This window comes from Diabrotica virgifera, chromosome 3 (genome assembly GCF_917563875.1).
Source record: "Diabrotica virgifera virgifera chromosome 3, PGI_DIABVI_V3a".
Classification (NCBI taxonomy): domain Eukaryota; kingdom Metazoa; phylum Arthropoda; class Insecta; order Coleoptera; family Chrysomelidae; genus Diabrotica; species Diabrotica virgifera.
In genome coordinates this window covers 261,572,835-261,597,255 of record NC_065445.1, presented here as the reverse complement: position 1 = coordinate 261,597,255, position 24,421 = coordinate 261,572,835, and the positions used below count along the sequence as shown (strand labels likewise).

The 24,421-nt window shown below is 30.7% G+C and overlaps 1 protein-coding gene across 3 annotated transcripts in view; it reads right to left on the bottom strand.

The window, feature by feature from the left end:
* LOC114326835 (cyclin-dependent kinase-like 1) overlaps positions 1-24,421 on the bottom strand; it is a 43,271-nt gene that overhangs the window by 15,410 nt on the left and 3,440 nt on the right. Inside the window, exon 1 of one of the 3 annotated variants that reach the window (XM_028275293.2) lies at positions 16,475-16,616. The exons of the other annotated variants lie outside the window; for them this stretch is intronic. Coding sequence (XP_028131094.1) covers positions 16,475-16,542 — 68 coding nt within the window. The 5' untranslated portion in view covers positions 16,543-16,616. Of the gene's footprint in view, positions 1-16,474; positions 16,617-24,421 lie in introns of those variants that run through there. 3 annotated transcript variants of the gene reach the window in all.

Sequence of the window (24,421 nt, the reverse complement as noted above, 5' to 3'; positions counted from 1 at the left end):
TCTACAAAAACACACATTTTCAAGGCTTAAAAACTCATATTCAAATTAGTATTTTTGAGGTTGCCAGATACTTAAATTAAAGACTAAATATTCAACTTCAAGATTCTGAAGAGTGATCGCCTCTAACTTAAATTTATACCGTTGTTTTTTAATTGTTAAATATGCGTGTTTATCCGATTTTTTTGCCGGTGCGGCGCGTTCCTTTTCAAAAATCTCCTATTTTCCCCCGAAAAATATTTTTTCTAGATTCTTTGGGACATTCTAAATAAAACAAGTTTCTTGACATTTTTCTCAAAAGTTAATAATTTTAAAGTTATAAGCGATTTAAAATCCCAAAATGCGTTTTTTGTCGTTTTTCGGATTTTAATTCGATTATAACTTAAAAACTATTAACTTTTGAAAAAAATGGCAAGAAACTTATTTTATTTAGAATAATCACAAATAATCTAGAAAAAATATTTTTCGGAGGAAAATAGGAGATTTTTGAAATGGAGCGCGCCGCACCGGCAAAAATATCGGATAAACATGAATATTTAACAATTAAAACCTCGACCACTCTTCAGAATCTTGAAGCTGAATGTTCAGTCTTTAATCTAAGTATCTGGGAACCTCAAAAATACTAATTTAAATATGAGTTTTTAAGCCTCGAAAATGCGTATTTTCGCATTTTTCAGATTTTAAATCGCCTATAACTCCAAAACTATCAATTTCTGAGAAAAATTGCACGATACCTTTCTTGTTTATATTGACCCAAAAAATCTAAAAGTTTATGTTTCAGAGCAAAAAAACATGATCTTTTGTATTTGTTTAAAAAATTGTTTAAACAATTTCTGCCCAAAAATTCCGCCCGGCACCCTTCAGATTTGTTTAAAGGGGACATTTTTGAATAGGAATCCACAAAGAAACCGAATCAGAAATTTTTTTCAGACGGGAGCAGTCTCACCGCATGGACTATTACCAAGTCTCCATAATCGTACCATATACAAATATGTGGTGGATTTGACAAATATTCAAAATATCTCGATAAAAACTGACTTTTCGGAAAAGTACTAAGATGCAAAAAAGTTTTTAAAATATTTTGTTTAACTAATGGTACTACAATAATAATTAAATTGTAACGTACACAAAAGTTTGGGGGGGTTTAAAGGAACAAAACGCCCATAAAATTTTTAAGGGGTGTCCAAATTTTACTATAATTTTTTCTTAAGATACTACTGCCATAAGAATGCCACCTGTCCATTTTTAATAAAAAATCTTTAATACATAGTTTTCGATATATTGGAAAAATCGATTTTCATTTTGTAACTTCAAAGGGCTGTAACTTCTTTTATGTGCACATGTGTACTAAGGTAAGTTAGGTTCAATCGAAATATTTTTGGTCCCAGAATATGTGATTACATTTATAATCTGTATTCTTGTTACACCCTGTACCTATATCTGCGTAGGTATCTATTGGGTTTTTCTACTAGTCCTTAACTAATTTAATTTTTATTTCGCTACTAAGGTTTTTAGTGCTTATGGTACTTAAGTATCTAATAATTACTTCGTATGCCTATTTGTAAGTTAAACAGTTAAAATCAGGAATAATATTAGACCAGCAAAGAAAGAATGCTTAACGGGACAATGTAGGGCTATAATTAAACATATCTTGGGCAAACACACCAATATCTACATAGAAGGGTTGTTGCAACCAAGCATAGTGTACAAATTATTAAATTAAATACTACAGCCTAAGTCAAGCGGTATAAGGAAATAACCATGTCTTGAGTTTTAAAAAGTACAGATTTTAGAAAAAGAACAGAACTACAACAAAATATCTATATTGGAGATAATTCTCATAAGAAAGATCAAAATTGTATCAATAACAAGACCGGTATCAAGGATCAATTGACTTTGTTTCGTAACTGTTTTGTAATACTACTGAGTAGTATTTTGTATTTTGACAACGACACCCGATTTGGGCGTCGAAACGTTAATTTTTTTTTTTAATTTAATTGTGGCTTATTTCCCATCTAAATAGTTAATTATGAAAACTATATCTGCTACATCACACCCTTTTTAGGGAATTTTAATAAATGTGCATTTATAAAAAATTTTGCTTGTGTTTTTTTTAGTTTCTATACATATATTTATATACGTATACGTATATATTATATGTATATTATACATGTTTATATATCATTTCTGTGGCAAAGCTGATGTTGCATGCTTTTTTCCTAATTTATTTTGTATAGTGTACGGTCTTTTCCATGATCAGAAACTTTCATTTTTGCCATGAACATGAAAATATCGATATCTGGCAATGAATTTCGTTATTTATTATTCCACATGCAAGGTTCACTTTTCTTTGTATTAAAGTATTATCGAGGCTAATCTAAAAGAATTGTACCCAAGCCAAGAATATTATTCAACCTTGTTACAATAATCTCATATAATCTGGTGCAATAGAGAAAAAGTTCGTTCGGTTGTTATATAAAACCAATAAATTTTAATATTTTATGAATTTATAAAGTTTAAGTATGCGTAAAAACAATAAATAATCATAAGAATATCGTATTAACAAGAACTCCTTATCATAATCATCATCACGTAGCATGTAGAGTATCAACTACTGAAAATAATCAGCCCCTCTGAGTCATTTCCAGTGTTACCGATCTTGTGCCGTATGAATCTAGTTTTTTGTGACTTTAATCTACCTTTGCTTATGTTTTCATACAGTCTAGGACGGCACTCCACTATTTGTTTAGTCTACCTACCGTTGTTCATTCTCATGAACAACGCCACGTGTCCAGCCCAATTCTACTTCATGCTATTCCTTCTGCAGTATATTTCATAAAATAACAATTGGTAAGCCGTTGCACTGACATACCCGTCATCATCAAGGCCATTCGGTCCTGATGAGATGTTTGCCGCTCTAAACTTAGAGCTGTCGGATTCGCTTATTGCGGTGAATCACTCCGCATTCATCTTGTGTGTTGTCAAAGTTTGTTGTATGAATTGGCTTTCGTTGCAATTTTCTTCCACTTATGTTGATCTTTGCATAGGTCCTTCTAGTTTCTTACTTTAAGGATTTTGATATAGCTCATGATATGGTCCTCCAATTTCTCCCTGTCTTCACCTTGGTTTTTCAGTTTTTGGCTTACATGTGGTACACTTTTTAATCAGTAGTTCGTTTTTTATCCCTCTTTGTGTTACAGCAATGTTAGTTTCTACGTTAACAAATCTAACAATATCTTCTCTCTTCATTATATTAGTCTAGTAAAATAAAATTACACTACATGTAAATCAAAATGTAAATTCGTACAGGTTGAAACAAATTTTATATCAAAGTTTAGGTGGGTACAAAAGATATTTTCAAGAAAGTATCCAAATCATACAAGGGGATCATTGTTTAAATAAATAAAAGGGGTCATTTTTGCAAAAAACTTACTTTTTTAACTGCTGAGGTCATTCAATAACTAATGAAGGTGTATAGGATTATTTTCTGCAAAGTTGAAGGGTAAATTTTTCACATAAGACTTACAAAATTAAATTTGACCCCTATTTATTTAAATAATTATACATAAATCTTTAAAAACAGATTTGCAAAAAAATTATTTTAGCGTTTTAAATAAGCACTATAAAATACCTTATTTTACAGAAGAAATTGCGCTATGTTATCAGTATTAATAAAAAAAAATTGGTCCAAAAATATTTAATAATTTTTGAGATATTGAATTTGTTTATTAAATGTTACTCTATTTTCAATTGCAAAAACGCGGTTGTTGCCAAAGAAGTATTCACCTGTATTAAATTTTATTATTTTTATTTTTATGTATATTTTCGATAAATGTATTGATACATTCAAATTTCAATTAAACTTCCCCCTAAAATGGCATTTGAAAATTATTCAAATTTGTTTATAATTTGTTTTTTTAATAACGTCGCGGGGATTAAGCATTTTGAAATACGGTTTCGATAATTGGATTCCTGGGAATTTTTCACTAATTAACAAATTTTTTTGTCTTTTTTCCTCTTCTTTTTTTTTCTTGGAGTTATATTACTACGGGCCCTTTTAGGGTTAAGTTTCATTAAGAATGTCGAATCTCTAAGTTGTAGATTCTAGACCAAAAAATATTAAGGTTGGTCTAAAATCACTTAAATAAAATGTGGCTACTTACTGAGCTACAGTAATTCACTCAGTGGCGTAGAATTTGGGAAGGGTCAATCATTCACTATCCCCTGTCGTACGCCTCTGGCACTAGCTAGAAACGTTTATTAATCACAATTTAGTAGGGTGTATAATAACTACACTTTCCGCCAAGTATGATAAGGATACGTCAAATAGTTTTAAAGTACTTGGTAAAAATAATTTTTAAATTTTTAAATAAAACACCCTGTAACTGAGTAAGTAGCCACATTTTATTTAAGAGATTTTAGTTAAATCTTAATATTTTTAGGTCTAGAATCTACAACTCAGAGATTCGATATTTTTAATAAAATTTATCCCTAAAAGGGCCCGTAGTAATATAACTCCAAGAAAAAAAAGAAGAAAAAACGACAAAAAATTTTGTTAATTAGTAAAAAATTCCCAGGAACCCAATTATCGAAACGGCATTTCACAATACTTAATCCCCGCGACGTTATTAAAAAAACAAATTATAAACAAATTAGAATAATTTTCAAATGCCATTTTAGGGGGGAGTTTAATTGAAATTTGAATTTATCAATACATTTATCGAAAATATACATAAAAATAAAAATAATGAGATCTTATGCAGGTGAATATTTCTTTGGCAACAACCACGTTTTTGCAATTGAAAATATAGTAACATTTAATAATCAAATTCAATATCTCAAAAAATATTAAATATTTTTTGACCAATTTTTTTTGCTTAATACTGGTAACATAGCGCAACTTAGTCTATAAAAAAAGTTATTTTATAGTGCTTATTTAAAACGCTAAAATAATTTTTTTGCAAATCTGTTTTAAAGTTTTATATACAATTATTTAAATAAATAGGGGGTCAAATTTAATTTAGTAAGTCTTATGTGAAATATTTTCTCTTCAACTTTGCAGAAAAAAATCCCATAGACCTTCATCGATAAGTGGATTACCTCAGCAGTTAAAAAAGTATTTTTTTTTTTGCAAAAGTGACCTCTTTTTAATTATTTAAACAATGATCCCCTTGTATGATTTGGATACTTTCTTGAAAATATCTTTTGTACCCACCTAAACTTTGATATAAAATTTGTTTTAACCTGTACGAATTTACATTTTGACTTTTTTTTTATTTTATTAAGCTATATCTCATTTCATGGTTTTCCATCTTTATCGGCTCCATAATACTTCTGAGGATATTCTTTTCGAATATTCTTAATCTTTCTTCATCTTTATCTCTGAGGCACATTGCCTCAGCTGCAAATGTAACTACTAGTCTGATTTCAACCCTATATAATATTTTTAGTCTTGTATTTCTGGATAGATTTTTGTCTTTTATTAGCCAATGGTATCTTCAGTATGTTTTGTTGCCAGCTAGTATTCAGCTAGTAGCCAGCTAGTATTCACTCAAACACAAAGTTTTAAACCTAATGAAATACTATTTTAGCAAATATGGATATGTACGTTGTATTTTGTAATGAAATTAACCGTTTTTGAAAGAAATTGGACACTATAAGTACATACAAACGATTTTGCCGCCTTTACATTTTAGCCTTGCAGAAAAATCCTACGAATATCCTGGAGTCAAAGAATACCAAACGTGGAGGTAAATGAAAGGAAACGCAATGAGGCAGAAATAATACTGACTATCAAAAGAAGAAGAGTTGAAGTACTTAGGCAAATTTTTAGGACTCCTTATAGGTGTGGTGTCCTATTGTAATGGAGAGTCTTCTTTGGTACTCCTTAAGTTTAGATAATGTTCTTTATATTTTGTTCCCCAAAGACGTGTTTGAATTCTCTCCTGGAATTAATTTTTGTCAGATGTTTACAGCTTCACTGCCCTTGTCTGGTGGTAAGAATATTATGAACTTATCGTCTTTTAAAGATAGGTTTTCCTGTTTACTTGCATTTGCTTTTGATTTTATGCTTTTTTCTGGTTCCCTTTTGCACCCATTCTGCATTATTTTTTATGTATTGATAGTTGTTGGAAGACTTTTTCAATAGCGCTAATTATAACCAGTTTTGATAGGTACTGGTGTAATAACAACAACAAGTGGCGCTTAATATAACCCTTCAACTTCTTCTTCTTAGTCACTCGTTCGATTCTGACATCTTGCCACCTTGAATTTTCAATTATTTGTCTTAAACTGTCTCCATCTTTCTTTATCCTCTACCACTCTAAAGCAAAGGAGCTCCGATCTCTTTTGCAATGCCGACCACATAAATATCTTGGGGGACATCCATAAACTACGTCGTTGAGAAGAGGGAGGGGAGGGGGCTTGCTTATTTCCGCGAAATACGACAGGGGGGTGGGGGGTATGAGTGCACATTCGACGTCGTTTAATATATTGGTATATTTAAATTTGTCGCTATTGTCTCTATAAATATTATTTTTTACTAGCTTTTACCAGCATTAAAGTATCAGATATTCATTTAAAAACGTATAGTTTTTGAAATGAAATTGAAAATAAAACAAAACGTTTACGAATAAATACACCTTTGTTAAAATTAAAAAGAATTCTCTTATAGATACTTTTATCGCATACATTTCGTTTTTATCAGCCACAGCCTTAAAATAATATTAGGTAGCACTTTTGTACAGGACAACAAACAATAAGACATTGTTCTTTGGGTTTAAACAAGCGCTTCTATATACAGTACAACGTATGGAAGCAAACAATATTAAATTGTTAATTCATTTATATGCTGCATACTGTGTGTGAAAAAATAGTTCTGAAAGAATGAATGGAAATAAAATATTGTGTTCTATTTAGTTAACAAGTCGTATTTATACTTACAGAAGATTTATATGCAAAATCTTGGTCGAATGCTATTTAAATGCATTCATTTTTTTTGAATACTCAGAAAACTAATAAAAATTTTTGAAAAATTTAAACTCAGATTGAGAGATTATTACCGAGGGCCAAAAGTTTCTGAAAACATCTATAATGTTTATTTTAATAAGTTACAGGTATAAAAAAAGAGAATATTTAGTCTGATTTTTAAGTTCAAAAATTTCATTCAAAAGAAACCTTTTGTTTATTCTAAGGGACTTTCAGCCCTCGGTAATAATGTAATCTTTCATTCGAAAAAAGAATGCATTTAAATAGCATTGGACCAAGATTTTGCGCCTACCCCCTTAATTGTTCTTGTTATGATACATTAGCAAATAAAGTTTCAAGGTTGATTAAAAAAAAAGAAATAACATTGAATTTTTTTAAATCACTGAAAGGGGGGTCGTGAACTGCAATGACGATGTCGTCATGGGGGGGGGGGTTCGTCTGTAAACGACGAATTACGACGGAGGGGGTGGGAGGGTATTAAAAAATTCAAATTTTTTACGACGTAGTTTATGGATGCCCCCTTGTTGGTGATCTTTTCCGGACTCTATTCCCTGCAATGTCATCTTCTCCAGACCATCTGGACAGCCATCAGTCAACAGACATAAGCTTCCATAAACGCTTACAGTGCTAGTTATATCCAGTGGTTTAATCCTGTATAACATATTACCTATTTAACATAATGGAATGCAACTAGGAAGCTACAGTGGGACGATTGTACAAATTCTTAAGAGACTTAAGCCAGACTATATGACTCATATGTTGGAAGACCAAAAAAGAAATGGGAAGACGAAGTAGATGAGGGTGCCAAAAACCTCCTAAAACGTGTTCATGGAAAAGAACAGAAGTAAATCGAGAGGATTGGAGAAGCTTTCTGAAGGAGGCCAAGGGCCGGTTTGGGCTGTAGTGCCATTGGATGGATGGATGGATATGACTCATTTTCTTAAAAGAAATACCACAGGCCAGATCGATAAGTTCCTGTATATTTTTCATCCAGTTACTTCTGGTATGGCTATTATTCTAATTGTTGTTTGAAACTTAAATGCTAGCAGACTATACACCAAGTTTCAAATTTCAATTTATTCATGTTACTAGTTATTTTGTCATTATCATGAACATTGTTGTAGTATTAGCTGATGCACAGTTGTTTATTGAAAATGTAAAAATACAATAAAAACCAAACTATTAGATAAGAAAAACTTTTGCACCCATTCTGCATTATTTTTTATGTATTGATAGTTGTTGAAAGATTTTTTCAATAGCGCTAATTATAACCAGTTTTGATAGGTACTGGTGTAAAAACGCAAAGTGGCGCTTAATATAACGCTTCAACTTCTTCTCCTTAGTCAGTCGTTCGATTCTGACATCTTGCCACCTTGAATTTTCAATTATTTGTCTTAAACTGTCTCCATCTTTCTTTATCCTCTACCATTCTAAAGCAAAGGAGCTCCGATCTCTTTTGCAATGCCGACCACATAAATATCTTTTTGGTGATCTTTTCCGGACTCTATCCCCTGCAATGTCATCTTCTCTAGACCATCTGGACAGCCATCAGTCAACAGACATAAGCTTCCATAAACGCTTACAGTGATAGTTATATCCAGTGGTTTAATCCTGTATAACATATTACCTATTTAACATAATGGAATGCAACTAGGAAGCTACAGTTGGACGATTGTACAAATTCTTAGGAGACTTAAGCCAGACTATATGACTCATATGTTGGAAGACCAAAAAAGAAATGGGAAGACCAGTGCCGGCGCTAGGGTATAAGGTGCCCGCCTGCAAAACTAGCACAGGCGCCCCCCCCCTCACACATACATACACACAGTTACTCGTAGAACCCCAGCCTCGGGGACATTATGTGTGTCCTAATGGAACAGTGAGACCCACATGCCCGAAAATCAAACCGGTAACACTGCATAATCTGGCGTGGTATGTATCTGGCCCCCAAGATATACCACCTCCCCTTACTATCGCACTAAATAACGAATGATGAGGCTTTGTACTGAACGTTACCTTGGATGCCCTTGGTAATGGGACATCCTCTGTATTACTTTATGTGGTTAAAGTACCTGATTTTAGAAGTATCTAGAAGAGCTTTTCTCCCTATTAATGACTTGATTTTGGATTTGTGTCCTAAAAATGTGTATTCCGGGCAGCAAGGCACCGACTTAAATCGGTGTCCCGCTATCCGGAAATATCCCTAGTAAATAAAATTACAGTTCTACGGTTACAGTTTTATTGGACCCATCATCATGACAAAACAACTTCACTTTAACTTTTTTAAGAAATTGGCTAAGAAAACTAAAATTGTTTTTTCTTTGTCATTTCTTCTTTTTAGATTTGTGCCTCAGATAATTTTTTTTGAATCAATTTTTATTTAACTAAATAAAAATAATAACTTTAAAACCTCAAAATTATGCTTCTGCAGTAATGTGAAACCGTAATTTAATAATAGTACTGAGTATGTATTAACAAATAAAATTTTATATTAATTGAATACAACACTAGATTCTTTAACAGCAGAGTGGAACTGACAAACTATTCTATATTATAATTACATGAAATAATACTAAATCTAAAGAGCTCTAAACTAAATTATTTGTAAAATGTTTATTTTAAATATTATGTTTTTATGGGATTAATACTTTATACCGATTAATAGGTACATACCTAATACTCAAATTAGACAGGCGGCAAGAAAACAGTATCACAATCTTGTTTATTTTAGTAGAAATCATTCATTTCCTCTCCTAACTGCTGGTAATACAAAACTAACATATTGCAAGAAATTTGAAGAAAATAAACAAAGCATTCTCATTCTTAAGTTGTTAGTTGAAAAATGATATCTTTGACCAATAAATTATATTATTTACTACATGGTAAGAATTATATGCGGCATTGCATATTTTTGTATATTTTACGTGTGTGATATGCAAAATTATCAAACACAGATTTAGGGTATTATGATATTAGGAATTTAAACCACATTTAAAAAATGAATATTTCTATTTTAGTATTTTGCATAACACCAGCAGAAAAAAGTTCATTCTGGCGCCCCCCAAACAGGGGCGCCCGCCTGCAGTGCATCCTTTGCAGGCCCGTTATCGCCGGCCCTGGGGAAGACGAAGTAGATGAGGATGCCAAAAACCTCCTAAAACGTGTTCATGGAAAAGAACAGAAGTAAATCGAGATGATTGGAGAAGCTTTCTGAAGGAGGCCAAGGGCCGGTTTGGGCTGTAGTGCCATTGGATGGATGGATGGATACGACTCATTTTCTTAAAAGAAATAAAACAGACCAGATCGATAAGTTCCTGTATATTTTTCATCCAGTTACTTCTGGTATGGCTATTATTCTAATTGTTGTTTGAAACTTAAATACTAGCAGACTATACACCAAGTTTCAAATTTCGATTTATTCATGTTACTAGTTATTTTGTCATTATCATGAACATTGTTGTAGTATTAGCTGATGCACAGTTGTTTATTGAAAATGTAAAAATACAATAAAAACAAAGCTATTAGATAACAAAACTTTTAAATGTCAACACATAATAAAATTACCAATAATGCTATCACGAAGGTACAAACCAATTCTCTGCGGGTTAAGGTCAATAATAATATATGTATGTATTTGTTTAATTGAAGTATCGACATGATATATAAAAACGTTGAAAATTGTTTCTTTTAATAAAACACACGAATGATACAATCAATAATTCGTAGGTTTAGTGTATTTGGAAATTTTTATATTAATGTAAGATATACCTTAAAAATGTATGTAAAAGCATACATACAGTGCGGTGGAATAAGTGTTGCCCCCCCCTGTTAACTTGTTTATTTTAAGAATATAAGCAAAACGCTCGGACAGGTCGATTTTTAAACTAACCATAGTATATTACAGCATCAACGTTTCGAATTTTACGCGATCTCTCTTCAGGTGACAGCCATAACTTTGATTTTTTTAAATGGTAAAGTACATCATGTGACACCTCATTTAACAGCTTTTGAAATACTGATTTCAAAAATGTATAATACTTTAATACTTTTTGAGATTGTAGGCGCAAAATTTCGGTCGAACACTTTTTAAACGCATTTATTTTTTTCGAATTCTGAGAAAACTAATAAGTAATTTTGAAAAATTTAAACGTAGAATGAAAGATTAAATTATTACCGAGGGCTGACAGTCCGTTAGAATAAATAAAAAGTTTCTTTTGAATGATATATTGGAAATTAAAAATCACACTAAATTTTCTCTTTTTTTCTCCACTGTGACTTATTAAAATAAACATTATAGGAGTTCTCAGGGACTTTGGACCATCGAGAATACTGTAATATTTCATACTGCGTTTAAATTTTAAAAAAATACTTATTAGTTTTTTCAGCATTCGAAAAAAATGATTGCATTTAGAAATAATTCGACCGAAATTTTGCGCACCTACGCTCTCAAACAGGATTAAAGTATTATACATTTTTGAAATCAGTATTTTAAGAGTTTTTAAATGAAGTGTCACATGATGTACTTTTAAATTTAGAAAAAATTTAAAGTTCGATCGCAGTTCGATAAAGTTCGAAACGTTGATGCTATAATATACTATGGTTAGTTTAAAAATCGACCTGTCCGAGCGTTTTGCTCGGACAGGTCGTTTATTCTTAAAATAAACAAGTTAACAGGGGGGGGGCAACACTTATTCCACCGCACTGTATAAAAAAATAATAAGATATAGTAAGTACACTTACTAGAGTAATGTAGAATAATCATAACAACACCAATATACAAAAAAATAGGATCCGACTATGTAATTACAGATGAATAACGCTGCTTATACAGTATGTCCCTGTAAGTTGTATCCATATGGAAAACTTTTTTATTATTAATTTTACGAAAAAAAGTTATTCTTCATAAAAAGCTCTGCATGGTCCAAAACCTAAGATTTAACCATCAAATATCAAATTATTTTAATATTATACGAGGTATGTCAAAAAGTTTGAATTTCGCTCAAGAGTAAAGTAGCTTTATTTTTCACAATATTGAACACTGCTATTATAAAAAGTTGTTTGGAATTAAAAACTATATTCTAGTATGCAATTACATCCTTCTAATTGAATTTTTTTTTAAGAATTAGGGATAACTTAACATTATTTTCAGTTTTTTCAATTGTGATAAATCTTTTATTATTAATTTTACGAAAAAAAGTGATTCTTAGTAAAAAGTTCTGGATGTTTTAAACCATCATTTTAAAACACAACCATCTTATATCAAATTTTATCAATTTTATACGAGGTATGTCAAAAAAGATAAATTTAGATCAAAAGTAAAGTACCTTTATAGTTCAGAATATTTCAATTAGAAGGATGTAATTACATACTAAAACATAGTTTTTAATTCTAAATAACATTTCATTATAACAATTTTCGATATTGTGAAAAATAAACGTATTTTACTCTTGAGCGAAATTCATATTTTTTGACATACCTCGTATAGAATTGATAAAATTTGACATAAGATGGTTGTATTTTAGGTTTTATACCATGCAGAACTTTTTATTAAGAATCACTTTTTTTCGTAAAATTAATAATAAAAGAGTTATATGAATTGAAATAACTGAAAATAATGTTAGTTATCCATAATTTTTCAAAAAAAAATTTTTCAATTAGAAGGATGTAATTTCATACTAGAATGCAGTTTTTAATTCAAAACAACTTTTCATAATAGCAATTTTCAATATTGTGAAAAATAAAGCTACTTTACTTCTGAGTGAAATTCAAACTTTTTGACATACCTCGTATAATATTCAAAAAATTTGATATTTGATGGTTAAATCTTATGTTTTGAACCATGCAGAGCTTTTTATGGAGAATAACTTTTTTTCGTAAAATTAATAATAAAAATTTTTTTCATATGGATACAACTTACAGGGACATACTGTATAAAAATCATAATCGTAATAATTAATAGTCCTGATGCCAGGGGGTACAACGGCCTCCTTTATTTAGATGGATTTATGTATTAAGTTTTTTATATATTTTGACCCGTAGAACACGAATTTTTTGGGTAACAGTTGATCCGGATGTCGATAAGATTGTTATAAACAAAGAACTTGAAGAATTACATAACAGCGATTTTTCGCAAAACAAAACATTTTTTGCATTTTTTGGGTCATTCTAAGCAAAACATGTTCTTACCGGTTTTTTCGTAGGATCCATAGTTTTCAAGATGAACGGTTGAACTTTCAAAGAATCGAAAAATTGCAATTTTTGAGCCCGAATAAATTTTGATTAAAAAATAAAATAGCAATTCTGCTTACCGCATTTAAAAGTTCAAGTCAAATTATACCGGTTTTGATTATTTGCATTGCTAAAAATTAATTTTTTTATTGTCAAACAAAGCTATATACAAATAGTGTTTCCCGTGCCCAATGCATGCGTTTTAATGCATGCTAAGTAGAAATTGCCTGTTTGTAGGAGCGCCTACGCGTTAGATTTTAAATGAGAGATGCATTGAAAACATCACTCAAGCACTATGTGTTTATAGCTTTGCTTAACAATAAAAAATTAATTTTTAGCAATGCAAATAATCAAAACCGATATAATTTGACTTGAACTTTCAAATGCGGTAAGCAGTAGTTATTGCTATTTTATTTTTTAATCAAAAGTTATTCGGTTCTAAATATTGCAACTTTTTGAATTTTTGAAAGTTCAACCACGTTTATCTCGAAAACTATGCATCCTACGAAAAAACCTGTAGGAACATTTTTTGCTTAGAATGCCCCAAAAATACAAAAAAAAATATTTTGTTTAGCGAAAAATCACTGTTACGTACCTAATTCCTCAAGTTCTTTGTTTATAACAATCTTATTGACATCCGGATCAACTACTACCCAAAAAATTCGTGTTCTACGGGTCAAAATACATAAAAAAAAACTTATGCAAGTCCATCTGAATAAAGGAAGCCGTTGCCGTTGTACCCCCCTGGCGACAGGACTATAACACGTTGGCTGCGTTTAGAGATATTTATAAACTTACGTTGAGTGCGTTACTAGGCATATACAGGGTGTAACAAAAATACAGGTCATAAATTTATTCGCATATTCTGGGACCAAAAATAGTTCGATTGAACCTAACTTACCTTAGTACAAATGTGCACATAAAAAAAGTTACAGCCCTTTGAAGTTACAAAATGAAAATCGATTTTTTCCAATATATCAAAAACTATTAGAGCTTTTTTATTGAAAACGGACATGTGGCATTATTATGGCAGTAGTATCTAAAAAAAAAATTATAGTGTAATTTGCAAACCCCTCAAAAATTGTATGGGGGTTTTGTTCTTTTAAACCCCCAAACTTTTGTATTCGTTCCAATTGAATTATTATTATAGTACCATTAGTTAAACACATTGATTTAAAAACTTTTTTGCCTCTTAGTACTTTTTCGAAAAATCAGTTTTTATCGAGATATTTTGAATATTTGTCAAATCCACCACATATTTGTATATGGTTAATTACGATTATGGACACTTGGTAATAATATGAAAATTTATTTATGATTTACATTTTTAGGTATATTTTGAACCATATAAAACAGAAGCCACATCTCGATAAAAGGTGCCTTATTGAAAAAATACAAAGAGGCAAAAAAGTATTAAAAAGACTGTGTTTAACTAATGGTAACGCAGTAATAGTTTAATTGGAACGTACACAAACATTTGGGGGTTTAAAGGCACAAATCCCCCATAAATTTTGTATGTAAACGTATTAAAAAAGATGCCGCATCTCGATAAAAACTGCCTTATCGAAAAAATACTAAGAGGCAAAAAACTTTTGAAAATATTGAGTTTAACTAATGGTACCACAATAATAAATTAATTGGCACGTATACAAAAGTTTGGGGGGGTTTAAGGGAACAAAATCCCATAAAATTTTTAGGGGGTGCACAAATTTCACTATAATTTTTTTTAAGATGTTGCCTGCCATAAGAATGCCACATGCCTATTTTCAATAAAAAATCTCTACTAGTTTTCGATATATTCGAGAAAATCGATTTTCATTTTGTAACTTCAAAGGGCTGTAACTTTTTTATGTACATATAACATTTTATGTACAAGGTAAGTTAGGTATATTCGAACTATTTTTGGTCCCAGAATATGTACTTTAATTTATGACCTGTATTTTTGTTACGCCCTGTATAATATATGTCCCGTAATAAACCTTTGTGCGTTATGACACAGTTGACGCAGCCAAACGTTAGTGTAATACGAGGTCTATTTTTCTCGTAACGCAGCCAAGATGTTAAACAAAAATAAAAACAGAACATGGGCTGCCAAAGAAACAAACTTGTCGGCAGGAATCAGCCATGGAGATAGGCTCAGTCAGAATCAGCATCTACAAGAACATGGGCATCAGTTATTAGAACTACCTCTATATCAATGTCAGTGATCTGTTATAGATGGTCTGGCGAATGTAAACAGTACTATAATTGTCACATTGGAAAAAATGGACGTGGAGATACAGCAATCAAAAAAGTATGAAACTATGAACTCAAAGTGAACAAGCATCTGAAGTTTTGGCTAATTGTGTAAAACACACAAAAAATGGATACAAGATGTTTGGGCAAATCTTATCACATACGACGAAGAGACAACACTAAAGATGCAACAGATACAGATGACGATGCCTGCCCTAGCTCAATGAAGTAAAACTTTACTACTGAAGAAGACTACTAAATGGTGGCGTAAAGTTTTTACAAATTGTTAATGGCATCTGGAATCAATTCATGGACGAAAATTCAGAATCAAAGGAAGAAAGTTCCTCTTCTTAATTATTCAGAACATGTAGCTGAGCAATTGATAAGATTTGGGAGATCCAAAGCCAAAAGTAAAAAAAGAGTCACTGGTCGTTCAGTTATGCCCACAAAAATGCAAAAAACGATGACAAATATTGGAAATAAAAAAAACTAACAATAACAAACTAACAATAAAAGAAGATATTTCAGTCGTTCCCAAAAGAAGAAGAAAAGCCGTATAAAAACTTTATGTTTTAAATGCCATGTACTGTTATTCAAATACTGTTTTTTGACATTCTGCTCATAAAGCAGGTACAATTATATATTTTTATTACAGTTATTTTTCAATAACCATTTCTGATAATTGCTCTTTTTGTTAATAATGAAAACTATGGATTATATGCAAAATATACACAATGTGTCTAAATTAATTATTCTGAATACAAAAGTGAATAGTTTCAATCTTTTACATGTAAAGATGGCTATAGTGGTGAATGGTGTGGTACAGTTTGATTTTAATTTACCCAGTTAACTAATAGTCCTAATAAGTTTCTATTATTAGCCATAAAACAATTTTTCATGTACCGCTAACAGGTCTCCATCACATGATTAAAACCTACACATAGAATAAATGTCAAAGGTAACAAAGACACAAGATTTCGATCTTTTAAACGGCTTCTTGTATAAAAACAGGACCTTATTAACATACCTCTTAGGAAGCAGTTGCAATTGGTTTCCGAGTAACCACAATTTACTTCCGTTAAACCATTTCTCCATCCGATCATATCATAAAGTTCGCGAATACTAGTTTGTCGTGCCTTTTTCACTTGTTTACATCGTTTGCCGTTGCCTTGGAAACGCTCTATATTGATGAAAAACTTTTCATGATACGGACGGACAGTAATATTTCTTTTCAATGTCAAACGGTTTTACCTACTTGAGGAATTTATCATATACCTACATGTCTTTTGTTTCAATATTTATGATTTTGGGCTATAAATAGATTTTTTAATTCAGAAGCAAAAAATCTGAATGGAATATTTACCGATCAAAATTAACATACTACAATATGAAAAATTGACTATTTAATTGACATGCATTATTTATTATAAGCTGCTTATTACAAGTAACAATAAATATCAACAATAAAGTGTTTGATGAAAGACAGCCTGTGTAGTCCAGGGTAATAGGGATTTTATCTGGACACTCAAAGATCCATGTAGCTGACTACTTTTTTAGTTATTGTAGGCCTATAGAAAGAAAACCTACCTGTTTCCTGCCTAGAGTTCGCGTCCGTTTTTTAATGATTAACGATTTAGTACAAAAATCGCGATTTTTTCGATTTTTTGCACCTCATTTAAAAGCTAAATAGTTGACATAAAATTACAAAATTCAATTTTTTATAACATTGGAAACCCTTCAAAATGCCGATTTTTTAAAGTTAAAAAGTTAATTTGTTGCTACGCAAACTGCAAAATAAGTGAAAATCGTTATTTGTTAATAACTATTACTAAAACTATCTTAGAACTTTAGTGTTTCACCCAAAGTTGGGTATTGGGCTACTTAACAAACCCGCAAAATTTGAGATCGATCCATTAATTAGTTTAAGAGTTATTCTATGTGTTTATCCCAGAGACCTTTATTTTGCAATAATATAAGACAGAAAATAATAAAGATAGGGCAGGTCTCTGAGTATGCCAAATGAAAGTAGAAGAGTGATAGTATCAAAATGTATTAAAAAAAGATAAAAAAAATTAATAAATATAATCAAAAATCATAATGCCAAATTGTTGAAATTTTGTAGTTTATAAACATTTAGAATAACTTTACAAATATTGTCCGTAGGAACAATCTGTTTATATATTCGAAAAGCTAGTATTTTAACACAAATTTTCAAATAAAAAAATTTAGCATGGGTTCATTAGGGACAAAGTTAGCCATGTGTTTTTTTAATTCACAGCTAATTTGTTTATAATAATTAAGGAATTTCATTGATGCTATTTTTAATAATATGATTTGTATTTTTTGTTAAAAAAAAATGTTATTTTGCATAAACATTGTATCTTCACAGCAGCCACTACGATTTTTTAAAATTGTAGTTCAAACGGTTAATAGGGGAACCTACGAATCTACCGAGTTAAAATACCGAAAAAGCCATTTTAAACTAATACAATTTTCTGTATCTCCGAATCAACTCAATGGATTTTCATCTTTCTTTTTTAATTTGTATGTAATTTCTACGTAGTCTAATAATAATCAGTCTAATTTGTTTAAACAATTCTTAATAAATTATTTTTTTACAAAAATATATTTTATTAATCATAGTATTATTAATGATCGTACAAAAAGTTAAAGTTCACTTTAATAAATAAATTATTTTTATTAGATAATTATTTATTGAAGATAATTTATTTATTAAAGTATACCTTAACTGTTTGTATGATTAATATTGATAGTTTGATTAAAAACATGGATTTTGGGAAAAAATTATTTTTTCAAAAATTCTTTACACAAATTAAACTTTTTATTAATTAATAAATGTCAAATTGCAAATAGACAAATTACATATTTGTAATGTACAGAAAAATTACATAAAAATTAAAAAAGAAAGATCAAAATATATTCAGTAGATCCCGAGATATAGAAAATGATAGTAGTTTTAAGTTTCCTTTTGTAGTTTTTGAACTCGTGCATTTTTTTGGCTCCCAGCTCCCCCTTCACTTACCACGAGTAGTCACCAACTGAAAAACATTTTTAAAAATTCGTGTAAAATACCAACTTTTCGAATATGTACAATGATTTTTTCCACGGACAATATTTTTAAAGTTGTTCTAAATGTTTATAAACTACAAAATTTCAAAAATTTAGCATTAGTATTTTTGACTATATTAGATAATTTGTTTATCTTTTTTAGTACATTTTGATAGTATAACTTTTCTACTTTCATTTGAGGGGATTAGATGCTAAGGGGTACAAGTGACAAAATATTGTAAACTGAGTTAAGTGCACAAAATAATACCAGATAGTATTAAAAATTTAGTGGGAAAGAGATACCGGTGAATTAAACTACTGGTGGTGACATATCGCAGGTTCTAGTTTGACGACTTACGAAATATTTAAAAACAGTTTGCGGCAAACAGGTATAACTTCACTTGTATCCTTTTGCCTGTAAGGTGTTGGATATTATTTTTGGTGATCTTTTAGGATCTTTGCAAATAAATCCCTTAAAAAAGTATTCAAAATAAGTGAAATAATAACACAAAATGTACCAAGTAAGTTTTCATAAATAAAAATGTTTAATTTTTACGTAATTTTTCTTTTATTTTGGGTTAAGAATTTAACAAATTCGTGAGGTACTTAAGTGGCAAAGAGACACAAGTGCAAAATTTGAAGCAGAGGGGTACAAGTGCGAACGTTTTTTTTTTCAAATTTCAAATATTTTGAATGAAAATAAATACTAACTTTAAAAAAGCTTTTACAATTAGATAAATAAAAGGTATACAATTAATTCAAAATAAGTTCGTAAGTGATTAATTTGCTGTAGAATTGACTATGTAAATTTAACTTTGACTTCGTTTTTCTCAATTGAACCATTTTATCACTTGTACCCCTTATTAGCTCTGGGCCCCTCATTTGACATACGCAGTATTGTCTTATCTTCATTATTTTCTGTCGTATGTTATTGCAAAATAAATAGTCTAGTAAAATAAAATTACACTACATGTAAATCAAAATGTAAATTCGTACAGGTTGAAACAAATTTTATATCAAAGTTTAGGTGGGTACAAAAGATATTTTCAAGAAAGTATCCAAATCATACAAGGGGATCATTGTTTAAATAATTAAAAAGGGGTCACTTTTGCAAAAAAAAAATACTTTTTTAACTGCTGAGGTAATCCACTTATCGATGAAGGTCTATGGGATTTTTTTCTGCAAAGTTGAAGGGTAAATCTTCCACATAAGACTTACTAAATTAAATTTGACCCCCTATTTATTTAACAAATTATACATAAAACTTTAAAAACAAATTTGCAAAAAATTATTTTTAGCGTTTTAAACAAGCACTATAAAATATCTTATTTTACAGGAGAAGTTGCGCTATGTTATCAGTATTAAAAAAAAATTGGTCCAAAAATATTTAATATTTTTTGAGATATTGAATTTGTCTTTTAAATGTTACTCTATTTTCAATTGCAAAAACGCGGTTGTTGTCAAAGAAATATTCACCTGTATTAAATCTTATTATTTTTATGTACGTTTTCGATAAATGTATTGATAAATTCAAATTTCAATTAAACTTCCCCCTAAAATGACATTTGAAAATTATTCAAATTTGTTTATAATTTGTTTTTTTAATAACGTCGCGGGGATTAAATATTTTGAAATGCCGTTTCGATAATTGGGTTTCACAGAATTTTTCACTAATTAACAAATTTTTTGTATTTTTTTCCTCTTCTTTTTTTTTTTCTTGGAGTTATATTACTACGGGCCCTTTTAGGGTTAAGTTTCATTAAGAATGTCGAATCTCTAAGCTGTAGATTCTAGACCTAAAAATATTAAGATTGGTCTAAAATTACTTAAATAAAATGTGGCTGCTTACTGAGTTACAGGGTGTTTTAATTAAAAATTTAAAAACTATTTTTACCAAGTTCTTTCAAACTATTTGACGTATCCTTATCATACTTGGCAGAAAGTGTGGGTACTATACAGTCTACCAAACTGTGATAAACAAAAGTTTCTAGCTACTACCAGAGGCGTACGACAGGGGATAGTTAATGGCTGACCTTTCCCAAATTTTACGCCACTGAGGGAATTACTATTTTAGCGAAATATTTCGATTCTCCAATACTTTCTATGTATATAATATACTCTTTACTGGTAACGATTAAGTCATTATTTTTCGAGAAATTGGACGTTAAAAATGGAACGGCATAGTTATTTTGATTCATTCATTCATTCATATTAAACTTCCAATATCTCTCAAACTGATGACTTTATCGATACCAATAAAGTTATTTACATACAAAGTATTGTAGAATCGAAAAATTTCGCTAAAATAGTAATTCACTCATTGGCGTAGAATTTGGGAAGGGTCAATCATTCACTATCCCCTGTCGTACGCCTCTGGCACTAGCTAGAAACGTTTATTAATCACAATTTAGTAGGGTGTATCATAGCCACACTTTCTGCCAAGTATGATAAGGATACGTCAAATAGTTTTAAAATACTTGGTAAAAATAATTTTTAAATTTTTAAATAAAACACCCTGTAACTCAGTAAGTAGCGACATTTTATTTAAGAGATTTTAGTTAAATCTTAATATTTTTAGGTCTAGAATCTACAACTCAGAGATTCAACATTCTTCATAAAATTTAACTCTAAAAGGGCCCGTAGTAATATAACTCCAAAAGAAAAAAAAAGAAGAAAAAACGACAAAAAATTTTGTTAATTAGTAAAAAATTCCCACGAACCCAATTATCGAAACGGCGTTTCAAAATACTTAATCCCCGCGACGTTGAATATTTGAAGGTGAATATTTCTTTGGCAACAACCGCGTTCTTGCAATTGAAAATATAGTAACGTTTAATAAACAAATTAAATATCTCAAAAAATGTTAAATATTTTTCAACCAATTTTTTTTACTTAATACTGGTAGTATAGCGCAACTTAGACTGTAAAATAAGATATTTTATAGTGCTTATTTAAAACGTTAAAAATAATTTTTTGCAAATTTGTTTTTAAAGATTTATATACAATTATTTAAATAAATAGGGGGTCAAATTTAATTTAGTAAGTCTTATGTGAAATATTTACCCTTCAACTTTGCAGAAAAAATCCCATAAACCTTCATTAATTAAGTGAATTACCTCAGCAGTTAAAAAAGTATTTTTTTGCAAAAATGACCCCTTTTTAATTATTTAAACAATGATCCCCTTGTATGATTTGGATACTTTCTTGAAAATATCTTTTGTACCCACCTAAACTTTGATATAAAATTTGTTTTAACCTGTACGAATTTACATTTTGACTTTTTTTTATTTTATTAAGCTAAAAGGGCTCTGGGATAATCAAATAGAATAACTTTTAAACTAATTAATGGATCGGTCTCAAATTTTGAGGGTTCGTTAAGTACCCCAATACACAACTTTGGTCGAAACACTAAAGTTCTAAAGTAGTTTTATTAAAAGTTATTAACAAATAACGATTTTCACTTATTTTGCAGTTTTCGTAGCAACAAATTAACTTTTTAACTTTAAAAAATCGGCATTTTGAAGGTTTTTCAATGTTCTAAAAAATTAAATTTTGTAATTTTATGTCAACTGTTTAGCTTTTGATTGGAGCGGAAAAAATCGAAAAAATCGCGATTTTGCACTAAATTGTTAATGAATAAAAAACGGACGCGAACTCTAGGCAGGAAACAGGTAGGTTATCTTCCTATGGGTCTGCAATAACTAAAAAAGTAGTCAGCTACCTGGATCTTTGAGTGTCCCGAACATGGTCTATTTCTAGCGTATTACCCTGAAGTAATGTTTCACTTCGGTTCATTGACGATCCATCATCGCCATGCCTACTTTTCGGTCTCTCCAGACCTCCTCAATCTACATGAACGCTTCTAAACCTAAACGAAACCAAACTGTCTATTTAAGCTAAATTATAAAAATTATTCGCGTATATGACGCTGTAGCGACATCAATTAAAGAAACGAGAAGTCCCAATAAACGTAAACAATAAATCTGAAACCTCTCGTAGAACCACCTTCTGGTAACATGCTTAAATTCTGCCTTCTACAATTTATAAGGCAAGGAGACGACGAATAAAGGAAACAAAAGGGAAAATATGAAGTCACATTCCGTCGATTCGTCCAGGAAAAATTCCAATGAAAATTGGTTCTCAATATATGAGTAAAATGAAGCCATTGCCACTGCTGCTGCAGCTGCCAGAAATATTGCCCGAAATACGATATCGACGCGAGTGAGGTGTTCACATCAGTTCCTCGCCAATGTCCTCACAACTCATTTACCGAACGACTCTCAAGAATGTAATGTGACGACAGCATGGTCTTGCTCCCTTACTCACTTGCCGCTTTGCCGGCGGCAAGAGAGAGAGAGAGAGAGAGAGAGAGAGAGAGTAGTTGAATATGAATACTCACTCGCGCTCGCGCTGCCAGTCCTTTGACTTTCATCTCAAAACCCGACTTTTTAGGGAGCGCTGTGCAATGGCAGTAGCATGAGCAGCAGCAGCGCGAGTGTGCTATTTACACATTCACGCTGCCCACTTCCCTGCCCAATTCCCTGTCCAATAGAACTGAGTGTAAATGCGGTATAAGGATGTTACCAGAAAGTGGTTCCACGAGAGGTACATCTGGAACTTCTGTATTTCTTTAATAACGTGTTTGTTGACAGTCAATGTAATTACTACAATATAAAGAAATGAGCGACAAACACCGTACCATAACTCTTATACCACACGGTAGAAAAGTCATGCTACAGATTATCTTAAAAAGATTTAAGCAGTACTTGTTTCCCTTAAATATCAAAAGAACAAATATTACCTATACCAGAAAGTGGCACCATAAAAGAATTTTTGATGTTAAGACAAATTATCGAAAAATATCTCAATTTTTTTTAACTGTTTATTAGGGTTACCTAATTTTTTTTTGAATAAATTCTTCTTCTTCTTCTAAAATCTAAAAAATTTAATATAAGCATACACGTTTGTTTTATTGATTAGAATAAAGCATTTGATTAGAATAAAGCTGTGTAGGTAATATGAAACAAACTATGGAAATATCTCAAAGAAATGGGTGCTCCAAAACACCTAGTCGCACTACTAGAGGACCTGCACGTATAAAACTCAGCAATAGTGAGTACATGGAGAACTGTCAAAATCGTTTAGAGTTTAGGCTTAAGGTAAGACTTTGTGATAAGTCCATCCAGTTTAACATTTATGGAGACACCATTATGCGCGAAGCAGTCTTAGAATGAGAAGGGGGCATAACCAGCCAGAAATTGTTAGGACCAATGACATCGAAGTTGTAAATCAGTCTGTATATCAGGGTACTCTCATACCAACCCTGGATCATGCACCCAATCAAAAGAAGATCAGCAATGGCCAAGGAAGCAATGACAAAGCTTACCATAATATGGAAAAGTCAACATCCCCATACATGCAACGATAAGGCTTGTAAAAACTAGGGTTTTCTCCATTTCTTTTGTATGTCTGAATACTGATCCTTAAAAAGTAGATAAACTCACTGTAGACGAGTTCGAAATATTTTTCTGATGAGGAATGTTGAGAATAGAGGAAAGCCGCCAATTATGGAATACCATTTTGTTTTGGGGATATAAAATAACACCTTTATAGAAATGAAAACAATTTAATATTATGACACATCAGTCATACATTTTTATGTAGTAATTAAAAGCCGTCTATTAAATATATTAATTAACAAAAAAAAATCGAACAAAAAAACAAAATCCCAAATGAGGAACCAAGTACGGAATAGGTGCCCATATATGGAATATAGGCGTAAACAAACATATCAATAGCAAAAGTAGACGTAAACATCTGAGATCAAATAAATTTAAATAAGAAAATTGTGAAAAATGAAAGAAGTAGCTTAATTCACTTGCCGACATCACAGATCCATGTATGA